Genomic DNA, 15915 nt, shown 5'->3' with positions numbered 1-15915 from the left:
CTGGTCGAATGTACTTATTGTAAGTTGCTTTGGATAAAAGCGTCAGCTAAATGCAATGTAATGTAATATATGTTCCAACAATTCCCTTTGTATGTATACAAAAATCCACATATGTCCCAACTATAGGGCTGCTCAATTCATCGTATTTTAAAACGCAATTACGATTATGGCTTGCAACGATTACGAAAACAACGTAATCGAAATAAAACAAATTATTTATTTTTTTCTTCAAATAATAATTTTTTTTTTATTGGTTTTTCAGATGAATTATACTTAAAGTTCAGGGTAATCAACTGTTAAAAACATACTGTTCAAATTAGTTTTCTCCAATAAATGGATGTTTTCAAAGTAAATGGATAATCGTTTATAATAATCGTGATATCAATTATCGACCCAAATAATCGAGATTTAGATTTTTGCCATAATCGAGCAGCCCTACCCAACTGTTAATGATTTTTTTTTAAAGAATGTGTGAATGTGTGAGTGGTACCTGAACATCTGTGCGGTCTGCAATCCACTTGGCCAGCTGCTCTGAAGCAAATCCAATTCTTTGCAGGTCAAACGTATCGGCTCTCTTGGGCTTTCCCTTCGCCGGGAAATGCATGAAGGTTGGAGCGCTGTTCATGTTCAACTACAGAGAAAGAGCAAAATAATGAGGGTTATGTCAAGTTAATGTCATCTCTGACCTGTCAAACATATCAGCAGAAGCAGCAGCAGGATTGTCTTAATAAACAGATTTAAGTCTTCTAGGTTTACTTCTTTAGAGTTTACTTTAGCATCATATGTCTCACAGATCTCTATCATTGATCACGTCTTGGGTAACATTTTATTTTAGTTTAGATTTTTTTTGTGGCTTTTTTAATTGAAACAGTTTAAAGTTCTGTTTCAGAGTAGTCACCCTCTTGCTCTTAGTGTTAAAGTTCTGTACGTGTAGATGCAAACACATGTTCATGAACACAAATACAAAAATCTGCATTCATGCATGGGCAAGAAAAAAGAACAAAAGGATGTGAATGTAATTCACTTTTAATAAAACTTTGCTAGAATTGTTGTATGAGAAGAAGAGATGTGGATAGAATCGTGAAAAGAAAAAAACCTTGAGGGAAGGTACGAGAGTCAATAGACATCCAGAGGGCATGAATAATAATTAAACCCATAAAAGAAAACAATATATTTCACAATAGCAAGTAGGAAGAAAAATAAACAATGTTTAAAGGACCATATAGAATACTGCTTTAATGTTATCGTTCCTGGACTAAGTGGTCTAAAATAGATAAAGGAAGAAGAAGAAAACCAGGCTATTTTTAACAGAGGACTGCTATTTAAAGTTCTGAGAGAATATAATAAAAAAGGGCTAACTGGGAATTTACCTTTGTAATTTTGAATTTTCTGTGTTTAGCCAACAGTGCTTGCTGACAGGAGCTATTTGCTGCTGTTGAAGATAACTTTTCGACTTGTCTTGCATCTCTCATATAATAGAGAAACCACACCAGAGGGAAACACAGAGAAACAACGTTTTGTAGTAATACAAATATCACTAAAGTTAATTAGCTTTGATACCAAAGTGCAAAGACATATAAAGATTGTATTTCAAATTATATATTTTTGTCTCTATTTTGTGCCCAGCCATCGTCTCCATGTTGGTTTCATTGGTTCAACACAATGCAGTATGTGCCAGTAGGCCTACATGTGTCCACAGTAGGGCTGTGCATCTTCACTGGTCTCACGATTCAATTACGATTATCCTGTCAACGATTCGATTCAATTCGATATCCCGATGCATCACGATTCATACCAATGCGTTGCATCCTCAATTTTCTATATTACTGCACATGGCTTATTTTTCATCAATGCATACATGCAGTAAATACATATGAACTCTCTTTTTATTATTTAGAAAGTGCTTCAGAAAACAATAACATAAATGTCTTGACATTCATTTATAAACCAAAATAAATGAATTGTATAGGTCTAGCCTCCCTATATCTGTGTGTGAAGTTGTTCCATCCTCAAAAACAAACAAATAATGCTTCTGCAGTCTAGCTGCAGCTTCTAGCAACGGTCTTCTGTTAAAAAAAGGACACTGAATGTCCTGAATGTGGCATCACACACAGGACTTGAGTCTGAACACAGCAGACAACAGGAGTATTTACAACAGCATATACAAACAAAAATAGTGCATGTGGGTGCACACTTACATTCTCTGTCTTACTGTTACATAAATCCCATGAATGTATGAGATTAAATTAGCTTCATCATATCTCAGTGATTAAGTGAATAATAAAGTTTCTATCGGGTCACTGTCAGCCTGTCACTCATTATTTTCAGGGAGGGGGCGGGGTTTGGAGGAACGGAGAGGAGACGGTGATCGCGTAAGCTTTTTTCCTCCTGCCTTCACAAACTTTACACAGGTATATATCGTCTGAAAATTGCTAGAGGACATTCATACTTTGCAATCCAAGACTTAATTAAATCCACCAAAAACCTGACATGATTGTAACGCGATTATTTTTGAAAAACATAAATCCCTGTGCCGCAGCGACACGGAGTGATTCAGAGCGGGTCCTTCTGCTGTTGGTTCTGGACTGGTGGTGTTGTGTTGGTGGATAAAGCAGACTGCTCCGTGTTTGTTGTTGCTGTGCCGCTGTCACGTCTGTTCCCTGATCTCTGCGTCACCGACCGATTTGATATTAAAGTGACAGGAAAACAAAAACGTTATAGTAAAGCCGCGGCCGGAAAATCAGGAAGCAACGTTACTACGCTATAACCGATTATCTTCCGTCACTGCATCGAGACCGAATTGTCCACGTCCGCATCGCAATGCATCGTAGAAACGATTATTTTCAACACCCCTAGTCCACAGTAGTCCATTAATATGACAGCACACAAGAGTCTGCTATTTGAGTCTGCTTGTCTTCGCTTCAAAGCCTGTCATTGGATCATAAGATAAATAAAATGGTCTTCTGTCTTCATATTTAACACTGTTGACAGGAGTGGTCATGTCTTCTAATTAGGCAGGCTTTACTCAGTCATCAATCATTTTCAAGTCATAACAATAAATGATAGTTTATTGCACTGCAAACAAGCTAATATATATTATTATTGACCCATTGTTTATGTCAAAGCCAGTGACTGATGACACATTAGGCATCATTGGTTACAGCTCTATTAAAGATAAGAAGAAGGAGCTGTACACAAATAAGAATGTACATTTACTCAAAAAGGTATAAGATAAGAAAAGATAGGGCTTTATTGATCCCAATTTGGGAAATGTTTGTGTTGCAGCAGCATAAAAAGACATGGCATTGTACAATCACAATTAAAAGACAAGAAATAAACAAGAAAGTAGAAAATATACATGTTGAATTTACAAATTAACAATAACAGGATATAAAGCAAGGTATTATATATACATAAGTATGTGACAGATGGAATATTAAATATTAAATATTATATAAATGTTCCTTGTGAAAAACACATTTAACACCAAAGGCTAATTACTGTTCTGTGCCCTAGGATTATTTGATCTAAGGACTTGCTAGAATGCTTAAGATATTATTTCTAGCTGCAAACAGCAGAAGAAAAAAAACTCCCTTTGTTAATTGCCATGGCTGAAAATCGAAGAAATATTCTGGGGCCAAAATTCAAGGGCAAAGTCAGTTTGCTTCCCATTCTCCAATCTCCCTCTTCCTTCCCATTATTGTCAAGATGGACTTCAGCAGCAATTAACCTTACAGAAAAAAACCTTAGAGGAAAAGGCAAAAAGCACGCACAACAAAAGAAAACAATGAAACGCAACATCCTGAAAAGGCAGAAAGGCATACATGGACACATAAACAAAGGGCAGGTACAAACCAAAACAAGCATACACAGACAGAGTATTTATACACACCTAAACAGCACAACGTGTAATATGGTGTTACGTCCTCTCTAGGGTAGAAGGAAATAACACACCCCAGTATGGAATTAGGTATATTATAGGCGTTTATTTTATAATGTTTAAGAAACACAGCTGTAACATGGAGCAAACAGTCAACACAACACTATACTAATAGGAAACACACTATATCATGTGACAACAGTCAACACAATGCTAAGCTAACTAGGGTTTACTGTGGCTGTCGCATTACTGTGTGAATGGGTTTCATTAAAGTGAAGGGTTTGGTGAGGGTGAGAGACCCACCTAATGTGAGAGGTGTGCCAAGCAGAGGGCTGAGGAAAGGCTGGAGGGAAGAAAATAAAGGATGCAGGGGGACATTTTCCATTTAGGAATTAAATAATTACCTGTTGGAAAACATCAGCCCCCTCATCATAGTCCACCACCGTGAAGAAGAGCTTGTTGGAGAATGCAGATGAGTAACGCCACGAGTTTGCAAGGACCTGGTACTCCTCATTGGCCTGCCTAGAACAATAAGAAACACACATCTGATGAAAGAAAGGCAAAATAAAACAACTCCATGTTTCAAATCTACATTTAAGTCTGATATACTCTTTGAGACAAATCATTCCAATCTTAAAAAAAGTCATTATTCATTTATTATTCACAAAAAACAATTGTATCATGAATTGCACACTTGGAGGCAGATGATGCTATCAGAATTGAACCAATACTGTGGCAGCCGAAAGAGAAAATGAGAACAAATGGAAGTCTGCAGGAAGCTAGCGATCCAGGATGTTTGTGCGCTGATTGCAACGAGAAAAACAACAAAATAATATGGAGGAAGAAATTATTAAGAAAACGAAAGCTGCAGAGAATTGGAGGAACATTTGTACATAAATGATTTTGATTCCTCCTCTTGATATTTTCCTCGCCCTGTATCTGTGAGGCATCGCAGCATCTCTCCGGTCACGGCTTTGAAAACTGAAACAGTGCATTTATCGCTGGAGCAAGAGCTGATTTGCCTCTGATGAATGCTTTTTGTTGCAAAGCTATACACAATGTGAGCTAGTAGAGGAAAAACGGGTTCAATCAATCAATCAATGTTTATTTATATAGCCCAATATCACAAATGTTACATTTGTCTCAGTGGACTTCACAGTTTGTACAGAATATCAGTATGACAATACGACACCCTCTGTCCTTAGACCCTCACATCGTACAAGGAAAAACTTCCGGAGAAAACCCACAGTTTAAAGGGAAAAATGGGAGAAACCTCAGGGAGAGCAACAGAGGAGGGATCCCTCTCCCAGGACGGACATACGTGCAATAGATGCCGTGTGTAAATCGAAAAGATAATACATTTGCAACATAGGTAGTCCAAATGTTTGGAAATGCATGTGTGTATAATAGGAAGATTAATCCACGAGGATATCCATCCAGGACCTATGATCCAGGACCACAGCCACGACTCGCGATCCAGGGCTCGCGATCCAGGACAGAGGAGCGCAGGATCATCCATGACTCCGGATCCCGGCGTATATAGACACCAAAAAGAAAGAAATGTGGGGAAGCTGGGTTAATCGGAACATGAGAGTACACAGGTATAGACAGAGAGAAGGAAGAAGTAAGATGTCCCCCGTTCAGGCTCTGCACAGTGAATGCAACACATGCATTTATTAATGAAGACACAAATAGCGGCCTAAAAAAAGGAGGGTCACATCACCACAAAAATAAAAAATCACCACAAAAACAGAAGGTGAAAAAGAGCAGAGGCAAGACAGAGGGGCAAAGTACAAGACTGCACTCCACTCAGAAAAGATGCAGAGTCAGAAAATGGGGCTGAAAAGAGAGAAGATCTGAATTCTGCATTATTGACGGTGTCTCCCTTTTGAAGAAGACATACTTCTCTATCCTACAGTATAGTGGTCTTTATGACATGTGAATATACTGCATTTGCCTTTTACCAGAACCCCATTGCATCTCTATTATATTCTCATGGTGTTGTTATTTTAATCAGGCATGATCAGTCTAGTCTATCACCTCCTACACGACAAGATAAACACCTAAACGTCTCCTTTTCACATTATCTCTCTCATACATGTCTCTAATATTAGCTATATGTCTCTTTTCCTTCTGCTAAAATTAACTTTGACATTGATTCTTACGTCAACTGCCTGTTGTGCTGGCTTTAATGAGAGGGAAATGATGTGTCAGGATGTGTTTTATGCGGTGACGTTACATTGTTATCTTTGCAGCTAATGTTAGGATGTTCTCTTTGAAGTGTCTACCGTTTCAAAAGTCACCCGAGATGAAGTTGACACTCAGGCCGGCAGACTGTCAGGGGATTAAAGGGATGCTCATCAGTATAGTAAGCACTACACTGTGCTGGAGTTGTCAACATGTCATGAGAAATTATTGTAACTGTACTGAGAGTCCATGTTATTTATTTACCGTTCATTTAGGTTCTGACAACTGTCCTAATCCTGTAGTTTTGAAATGTCCACAAAAAACAAACAAATACAACACACTTATAAAGAATTTAAAGAAGTCAGACATGTAGATATTAAACCTATTGTGTTTGTGACGCTTCATTCACACCTCAGTGTTTTTACAGTAGTGAAGCAAACACATTTCCTTATTGTGTTATTTTATTAAACACTATCAGAATATTTAAAGATGAGCACATTTAAACGATAGACATTATTATTGTAACCTTCATTAATACATCATTGTTCTTTTCTTAGTAAATTCCTCAAGCCCAACCAGTCTAACTACTGTATGTGATCCACAAATTCAACTCATTATCTCACTTTGGTAACATTGCTTTCAATGTCATCTTATTTATGTGAGCATCACAACCAACCAATACCACTCAGCGTATCCGTCACATCGAGGCAACATTACATTATTACATTACATTGCATTTAGCTGACGCTTTTATCCAAAGCGACTTACAATAAGTGCGTTCGTTCAACAAAATACAACTTGAAGAAAACAGAATCATATAAGTACATCAGGTTTCATAGAGCAAAAACATTTCAAGTGCTACTCAACTGGCTTTAGGTAAGCCAGTCCTTTATTAGTATAAAAGTGCTTCGTTAATAGTTCTATCGCTCGAAGTGGAGTCGAAAGAGATGAGTTTTCAGTTTGCGCCGGAAGATGTGCAAGCTATCTGCCGTCCTGATGTCAATGGGGAGCTCATTCCACCATCTTGGAGCCAGGACAGCAAACCCACGTGTTTTTGCTGATGGGAACTTGGGTCCCCCTCGCAGCGAGGGCGCAGCGAGTCGTTTGGCTGATGCAGAGCGTAGTGCACGCGCTGGGGTGTACGGTTTAACCATGTCCTGGATGTAGGAAGGGCCAGATCCATTCGCAGCATGGTAAGCAAGTACCAGTGTCTTGAAGTGGATTCTAGCAGTTACCGGAAGCCAGTGAAGGGAGCGGAGGAGCGGCGTGGTGTGGGAAAATTTAGGAAGGTTGAAGACCAGACGAGCTGCTGCATTCTGGATGAGCTGCAGAGGTCGGATGGCACATGCAGGTAGACCAGCCAGGAGGGAGTTGCAGTAGTCTAGGCGTGAGATGACGAGAGCCTGGACCAGAACCTGAGTCGCTTTCTGTGTCAGCTGGGGACGTATCTTCCTGATGTTGTAAAGCGTGTATCTGCAGCAACGGGTTGTAGCAGCTATGTTTGCAGTGAAGGACAGGTTGTTATCTAGGGTCACACCCAGATTCCTTGCAGTCTGAGTCGGGGAAACAACTGAGGTGCCGATGTTGATTGTTAGGTCAAGAGTGGGACAATCTTTTCCCGGAAGGAAGAGCAGCTCAGTCTTGTCAAGGTTGAGCTTGAGGGGATGAGCAGACATCCACTGAGAGATGTCAGCTAGACAAGCAGAGATGCGTGCAACGACCTGGGTCTCTGAGCGGGGAAAGGACAGAATTAATTGGGTGTCGTCAGCGTAGCAGTGGTAAGAAAAACCATGCGGGCTAATGACTGATCCGAGCGAGTTTGTGTACAGGGAGAAGAGGAGGGGACCAAGAACAGAGCCCTGAGGGACCCCCGTAGTTAATTGACAAGGGTCGGACTCAGACCCTCTCCAAGTCACCCTGTAGGTACGGTCTTTCAGGTATGAGGTGAGGAGGGAAAGTGCAGAGCCTGAAACTCCAAGTTTTTGGAGAGTGCGAAGGAGGATCTGATGATTCACCGTGTCGAATGCAGCAGACAGGTCCAACAGGATGATGACAGAGGAGAGGGATGCAGTTTTGGCAGTGTGCAGTTCCTCCGTGACAGCAATGAGAGCAGTTTCTGTGGAGTGACCTGCCTTGAAACCAGACTGGTGCGGATCCAGAAGGTTGTTCTGATTGAGATAACAGGAGAGTTGTTTAAAGACAGCGCGTTCAAGTGATTTAGACAGGAACGGGAGGAGAGAGACAGGCCTGTAGTTTATAACATCAGACGGGTTGAGAGTGGGTTTCTTTAGGAGAGGGTTTACTCTTGCCTCTTTGAGACTGTTTGGAAAGTGACCAGAAGTTAGAGAAGTGTTGATGAAATGGGTGAGAAACGGTAGAATATCAGGAGCGATAGTCTGAAGGAGGTTTGAAGGGATAGGGTCCAGAGGACAGGTGGTAGGCCGGGCAGAGGTAATGAAGGTGAGAACCTCACTTGGAGAGAGAGGGGAAAAGGAGGTTAGTGTGTTGGTGGAAGGAGGGTCTGGTGACCCAGCGGTGAGTAAAGGTGAGTCAGAAAAAGAAGAGCGAATATCATCAACCTTTTTTTCAAAGTGGGTAACAAAGTCGCTTGACAGAAGTGAGGAGGGGGGAGGAGCTTTTGGAGGGTCCAAGAGGGTGGAGAAGATGGAAAATAGTTTTTTAGGATTGGAATAGGAAGATTGGATCTTATCTTGAAAGAAAGTGCTTTTTGCCTGAGAGATCGAAGCAGAGAAAGAGGAGAGGAGAGCTTGATAGGTTAGGAGGTCGTCACGGTGTTTGGATTTCCACCATTTCCGCTCTGCTGCCCGAAGGACGGTTATATTAGCACGCAGTGCATCATTTAGCCAGGGAGCAGGAGGGGACTGACGAGCCTGCCGAGATGTGAGAGGACAGAGAGAGTCCAGAGAGGATGAGAGAGTAGAGAGGAGAGTTTCTGCAGCAGAGTTTGGAGGCAGGAGTTGGAACGAGTCAGAGGAAGGGAGGGCTGAGAGCACCGACGAGGCAAAGGTAGAGGGGGAGAGGGAGCGAAGGTTACGGCGGACAAGTGCAGGATGAGAAGAGATTAGTTTGTTATGTTTGGAAAGGGATAGAGAGAATGAAATGAAGAAGTGATCGGATGTGTGGAGCGGGTTTACAGAGAGGTTAGAAGTAGTGCAGTTCCTTGAGAATATGAGATCAAGGACATTGCCAGCTTTATGAGTCGGTGGGGACGGAGACAGTGAGAAAGCAAAGGCGGTTAACAGAGATGTTAGTTCGTCTATCTTCCCCGTCTGGAGGTTGAAGTCTCTGAGAAGTACAGCGGGAGGGCCAGTTTCAGGGATGAGTGAGAGGAGATTATCTAATTCCTCCAAGAAGTCCCCCAAGGCGCCTGGTGGACGGTAGAGAACAACAATGGTTAGCTGTATAGGATGGGTTACTGTGACGGCATGGAATTCAAAGGTGGAAGGAGTGAAGTTAGGTAGCTTGAAGAGGGAAAAGCTCCATTTGGGAGCATGAATTAATAAGGACTTGAATGGTTTAAAATATGACAAAGACTTTTTGTTATTTATTCTGCTAATGCGCATGCTACAAGTTGCTTTGAACTCCAACATTTATACTTTTTTGTATGACATTTTTGGACCAACATAAATCATACACTTTTTCACCAATGATTTTCAATGACTTCTCCATGACCTTTACCTCATTTTCCATGACCAAAGAAATGACTGTCTCAGCGGTACCACTGAAAATGGTTTATTTTAACATGGAACAGGAAAATAAGGTCTGCATATGAAACATATTGTGCCTATCTAAAACAAATCAAATAGTAGGCTTACTAGCTTCTACAGGCTAAAGCAACTAAAATCTCTCACCAGCAAAATATCTCGACAGTTAAATGCCATTTTACGTTTCATTACTCTACAGTATTTATTATCATTATAGTATTACTATTTTGGCGATTAGATAAAATATAAATTATATTTGATGCAACTTTAGTTACATTTCAATGACTTTTCCAAAACTTTGGGAAAAATATTGTTTTCCATAACTTTTCCAACTGGAATTAGCATTTTGAATTTCCATGACTTTTCCAGGTTTTTAATGACCGTAAGAACCCTGAGTAAGGTTGTGAGTATACTGCTGTGTACTTATTATGTCTCCTTGTTTTTTTACATTTCCTTGTGTTTTCTTTATGTTTTTGTAAATAATATATATTATTTATTTCCTTACGGTCATATTCAGAATAGAGTTTGTTTAGTGCAGCAGTTTAAATTACAAGTGTGTGATTGTCTAAGCGATCTCTCAACTGTTGCATCACTTTGCTGCCGTAATTTTCTGTAGCCATCTGTCACAAAAACCATAAATGACATGCTTACAAATTGCCTACTAAGAATTACAATGTATTATGGAACTGGGAGGAGTAATGTTGGAGTGAGGACCTCTATTATTATTCATTTTTATCTAAAAATATGATATGTTTCAGGGCCTGATAGTCTTCTTAACATAGACACTCAGGTCACCGTCTAACAAAAGTCTCCCATTTAGCTGACGCTTTTATCCAAAGCGACTTACAATAAGTGCATTCGACCAAGAAAATACAACCTTGAAGAAAACAGAATCATATAAGTACATCAGGTTTCATAGAGCTAAAACATTTCAAGTGCTACTCAACTGGCTTTAGGTAAGCCAGTCCTTTATATAAGTGCTTTGTTGGTAATTCTATCGCTCGAAGTTGAGTCGAAAGAGATGAGTTTTCAGTCTGCGCCGGAATATGTGTAAGCTATCTGCTGTCCTGATGTCAATGGGGAGCTCATTCCACCATTTTGGAGCCAGGACAGCAAACCCACGTGTTTTTGCTGATGGGAACTTGGGTCCCCCTCGCAGGGAGGGTGCAGCGAGCTGTTTTGTTGATGCAGAGCGGAGTGCACGTGCTGGGGTGTACGGTTTAACCATGTCCTGGATGTACGAAGGGCCAGATCCATTCGCAGCATGGCAAGCAAGTACCATTGTCTTGAAGGGGATTCTAGCAGTTACGGGAAGCGGAGGAGCGGCGTGGTGTGGGAACATTTTGGAAGGTTAAATAGAGTATTGATTGATTACATACTTACAGTATCTTTTCCAGTTAGTTTAGCAACACTATACAATATCAATAATAAACATCGACACAGTTCTGACTTGGTGTCTAGCATAACTTGGGGACTACTGATAGGATTATGAAAAGCAATATTTACTTTCTTTTGAAGGAAAATAAAATATTTGTTTTGGAATATGCAAATCTTAGATACAAATCTCAAAGCTTACATAAATAGATTTATATTTCCCCCCAACCCATTATTGACCTTAATGAGGGCATCTGCCAATTAGATAGGAATAAGTAGTCCGGCTCCTTGTTTTAAAAAGGGAGAAAAATAGCTTCTGGGATAAAAAGATTAACTCGGATAGCTTTTACATCTGTGTGTGTATTTGCAGTTATACCAATAAAGAAAATATGGAGTTTGATTATGGAGCATTGCAATGAAAAAAAAAGAAATGTGTCCATCTGTTGTGTTACTACTGTGATGATTATGTGTTTGCCTTTCCAGACTCAAGACGTGTAATTTTCCACACCTCAACTTTGAGTCACAAATCTGGTTTTTATGAAAGTCGGTTTGTTCATACAGAAGCAAACAACTCAAACCTAGTCACATAATAACAGAGAGAGACATTGATTTGTGAGAATGCAAAAACATATTTATTTCTAAACTAGCCACACTTGTATTGCAACCTTGCCTATGCAGAGTCACAAAGCACTTTACTAAGGCCTAAATATAAATGTGAGAAAGGAGATCGACAGTAAATATAATAAAGAAAATCAAAGCAAGCAAGTACAAATAAAACCCAAAAAGGATAGTGCTGAATGTAACTCTAGTGACCCTGAGGATAGTCGATCCCCTGTATGTACATGCTGAATGTAACTCTAGTGACCCTGAGGAAAGTCGATCCCCTGTATGTACATGCTGAATGTAACTCTAGTGACCCTGAGGAAAGTCAGTTCCCTGTATGTACATGCTGAATGTAACTCTAGTGACCCTGAGGATAGTCGATCCCCTGTATGTACATGCTGTAAGTAACTCTAGTGACCCTGAGGAAAGTCGATCCCCTGTATGTACATGCTGAATGTAACTCTAGTGACCCTGAGGAAAGTCGGTCCCCTGTATGTACATGCTGAATGTAACTCTAGTGACCCTGAGGATAGTCGATCCCCTGTATGTACATGCTGTAAGTAACTCTAGTGACCCTGAGGAAAGTCGATCCCCTGTATGTACATGCTGAATGTAACTCTAGTGACCCTGAGGAAAGTCGGTCCCCTGTATGTACATGCTGAATGTAACTCTAGTGACCCTGAGGATAGTCGATCCCCTGTATGTACATGCTGAATGTAACTCTAGTGACCCTGAGGAAAGTCGATCCCCTGTATGTACATGCTGAATGTAACTCTAGTGACCCTGAGGATAGTCGATCCCCTGTATGTACATGCTGAATGTAACTCTAGTGACCCTGAGGAAAGTCGATCCCCTGTATGTACATGCTGAATGTAACTCTAGTGACCCTGAGGAAAGTCGATCCCCTGTATGTACATGCTGAATGTAACTCTAGTGACCCTGAGGATAGTCGATCCCCTGTATGTACATGCTGAATGTAACTCTAGTGACCCTGAGGAAAGTCGATTCCCTGTATGTACATGCTGAATGTAACTCTAGTGACCCTGAGGAAAGTCAGTTCCCTGTATGTACATGCTGAATGTAACTCTAGTGACCCTGAGGATAGTCGATCCCCTGTATGTACATGCTGAATGTAACTCTAGTGACCCTGAGGAAAGTCGGTCCCCTGTATGTACATGCTGAATGTAACTCGAGTGACCCTGAGGAAAGTCGATCCCCTGTATATACATGCTGAATGTAACTCTAGTGACCCTGAGGAAAGTCGATCCCCTGTATGTACATGCTGAATGTAACTCTAGTGACCCTGAGGAAAGTCGGTCCCCTGTATGTACATGCTGAATGTAACTCGAGTGACCCTGAGGAAAGTTGATCCCCTGTATGTACATGCTGAATGTAACTCTAGTGACCCTGAGGAAAGTCGGTCCCCTGTATGTACATGCTGAACGTAACTCTAGTGACCCTGAGGAAAGTCGATTCCCTGTATGTACATGCTGAATGTAACTCTAGTGACCCTGAGGAAAGTCGATCCCCTGTATGTACATGCTGAATGTAACTCTAGTGAACCTGAGGAAAGTCGATTCCCTGTATGTACATGCTGAATGTAACTCTAGTGACCCTGAGGATAGTCGATCCCCTGTATGTACATGCTGAATGTAACTCTAGTGACCCTGAGGAAAGTCGATCCCCTGTATGTACATGCTGAATGTAACTCTAGTGAACCTGAGGAAAGTCGATTCCCTGTATGTACATGCTGAATGTAACTCTAGTGACCCTGAGGAAAGTCGATTCCCTGTATGTACATGCTGAATGTAACTCTAGTGACCCTGAGGAAAGTCGATTCCCTGTATGTACATGCTGAATGTAACTCTAGTGACCCTGAGGAAAGTCGATTCCCTGTATGTACATGCTGAATGTAACTCTAGTGACCCTGAGGAAAGTCGATCCCCTGTATGTACATGCTGAATGTAACTCTATTGACCCTGAGGAAAGTCGATTCCCTGTATGTACATGCTGAATGTAACTCTAGTGACCCTGAGGAAAGTCGATTCCCTGTATGTACATGCTGAATGTAACTCTAGTGACCCTGAGGAAAGTCGATCCCCTGTATGTACATGCTGAATGCAATCTGAACAAAAGGTTATGTTTGTTTTCAACATTTTATGGGGGAGAGTAAAGTGTGCATGCTGTGACGACCCCTCCACACCACGTGGGGTGCCGTCTGGTTGTGTGTGTGTTTTGTGTGTGATTGCAGGTTCCAGCTGCAGCTGTCTGATGAGGCGCACCTGCCAGATGAGCTACACCTGATGAAACAGGATATAGGAGGAGCCCAGACGGTTACGTCGCTCTCACTCCTCTGGGCACTTTCTCTGCGCCAGTTTCGGGGACCTGATGCTGGTGTCTATTTAGTTGACGTGTTTAACAAATAAACGTATATTCTTACCTCTCGTCTCGCCTCCCTGCTTTATGTTACAGCCCACGAGCCGGGTTGTAACAATGCTATCATCGTAAACAGGTAAACAACAATGTCTACATAAAAACGTGAGTTTGTCTGAATAGCTAACTTACTCCTGCGTTTACTACATTCTCTCACTTTTTGTCCTGATCCATTTATATAAAATAATGTCTGAAAATGAGCTGATCAGATTTTGGCCACTTTATGATGTCATAACGAGCATTTGGCTTGTGTAACCATTAGCCAATAACCAACCAACCGAGGTAACCCCCCCCCGCCACCTTATCACCTGAATCTCCTCCTAGAGCACCATTGTGTTCTTTTTAACCAAATCTCTCTCAGAGGGGCGTGGGGAGGGGCTCCTTATTTTCATCTAAAGTAACAGACAGAGAATCAGCACTTTTGAAACAGGGCTGAAACAGAGGGGATTATGGGATGCTAAAATGCACGATCTGTTTGGTATTTTGAGCCAAACACTTCAGAGATATGTTTTGTATATATCTGAGACCTATAATATATTGATGAAAAGAGTATAATAGGGGACCTTTAATGTAATGATCTGCTATGAACAACGAGACCTGAACATCCGATGGTGGTTCTCATAACTGCACTGACACATCTCAAACAGCTTCAGGACCACGGAAAGCTCTACACGCAATATGAAAACCAGTGCTGTGTGCAGAGCTGTCCGTGGTCCTGAAATACTGGGATTGTCAGGAAGTTAGCTAGATTCAAATATGAATTAAATGAAACTCTAAACGTCAATCAAACTTCTAATCTTGTATTGGCATGTTTGACCCTGACATGATGCAAGTCTGCTTTTGTAAATAAAAATCAAATGTAAAGCTTGCTACCGGGACTTTGGGAACATCTCCTGATGTATGAAATGCTTTGAGTTTGCAAGTGTGAAAGTAGGTCTTGTTGGCCTTGTCCTGTGGAATGTATTCAGCCCCTTTGGAAGTACGGCAGGCTGTAGTTCCTTTGATCCAAATGTCAACGTGACCCACAGGTTGTTGTTATATAATGCTGTTTTCTGTGTTTCCAGAGGTGTGCAAGGGAATGTGTGTATGTGGAAGGAAAGTACATGAAATATCAGATGAGTTCTAGGACATCTGTGCTTTTGTGTTTGATTCTTCTTAGAAGCAGAGAGGGATGGCTATTAAAGCAGGGGGAACGCAGATTATGGCCTGAGTGAGGTGCATTGATCGCGTGTGTGTGTGTGTGTGTGTGTGTGTGTGTGTGTGTGTGTGTGTGTGTGTGTGTGTGTGTGTGTGTGTGTGTGTGTGTGTGTGTGTGTGTGTGTGTGTGTGTGTGTGTATACCTGCAGACAGAGCACTGCCTCTGAGGCTGCAGGGCGGTGAACATGACGATGACAGAGTAGTTCCTGGGCGGGGCCTTGACGAAGCGACGGAACTTGTCCCCGTTCATCCGGACGACGGAGCGCCGAGAGGACCACTCCATCATCTGGTCCACCTTCTCCGACAGCAGGTTCTGAATAAAACACACAAGGAAAAGGGCAGTGAGGAAAATGCATATCATTAAGACCTTAGATTCAAACAGGAATATTACTCCTTTGAGTCCAACAGAGTTAAGCGACAGCAGATTTTAAAAAGGAATTTAGATTATTTGAAATGTAAGAAACTCTTCAGTTGGAATGCCACTAAGTACATTACATTTGTTTTCCGACTTGTTTG

At 41.3% G+C, this 15915-nt stretch overlaps 1 protein-coding gene across 1 annotated transcript in view; it reads right to left on the bottom strand.

Moving 5' to 3' along the window:
• The window catches only part of tusc3 (tumor suppressor candidate 3), a 136265-nt gene that overhangs the window by 40142 nt on the left and 80208 nt on the right, over positions 1–15915 (bottom strand). The window contains exons 2-4 of the mRNA XM_034238570.1: positions 15543–15712; positions 4285–4402; positions 491–631 (exon numbers count right to left, since the gene is read on the bottom strand). Coding sequence (XP_034094461.1) covers positions 491–631; positions 4285–4402; positions 15543–15712 — 429 coding nt within the window. The remainder of the gene's footprint in view (positions 1–490; positions 632–4284; positions 4403–15542; positions 15713–15915) is intronic.

The sequence above is a fragment of the Gymnodraco acuticeps genome, unplaced genomic scaffold (assembly GCF_902827175.1).
Source record: "Gymnodraco acuticeps unplaced genomic scaffold, fGymAcu1.1, whole genome shotgun sequence".
Lineage (NCBI taxonomy): Eukaryota > Metazoa > Chordata > Actinopteri > Perciformes > Bathydraconidae > Gymnodraco > Gymnodraco acuticeps.
The sequence above is the reverse complement of the archived record's forward strand: the minus strand, read 5'-3'. Positions and strand labels throughout refer to the sequence as shown.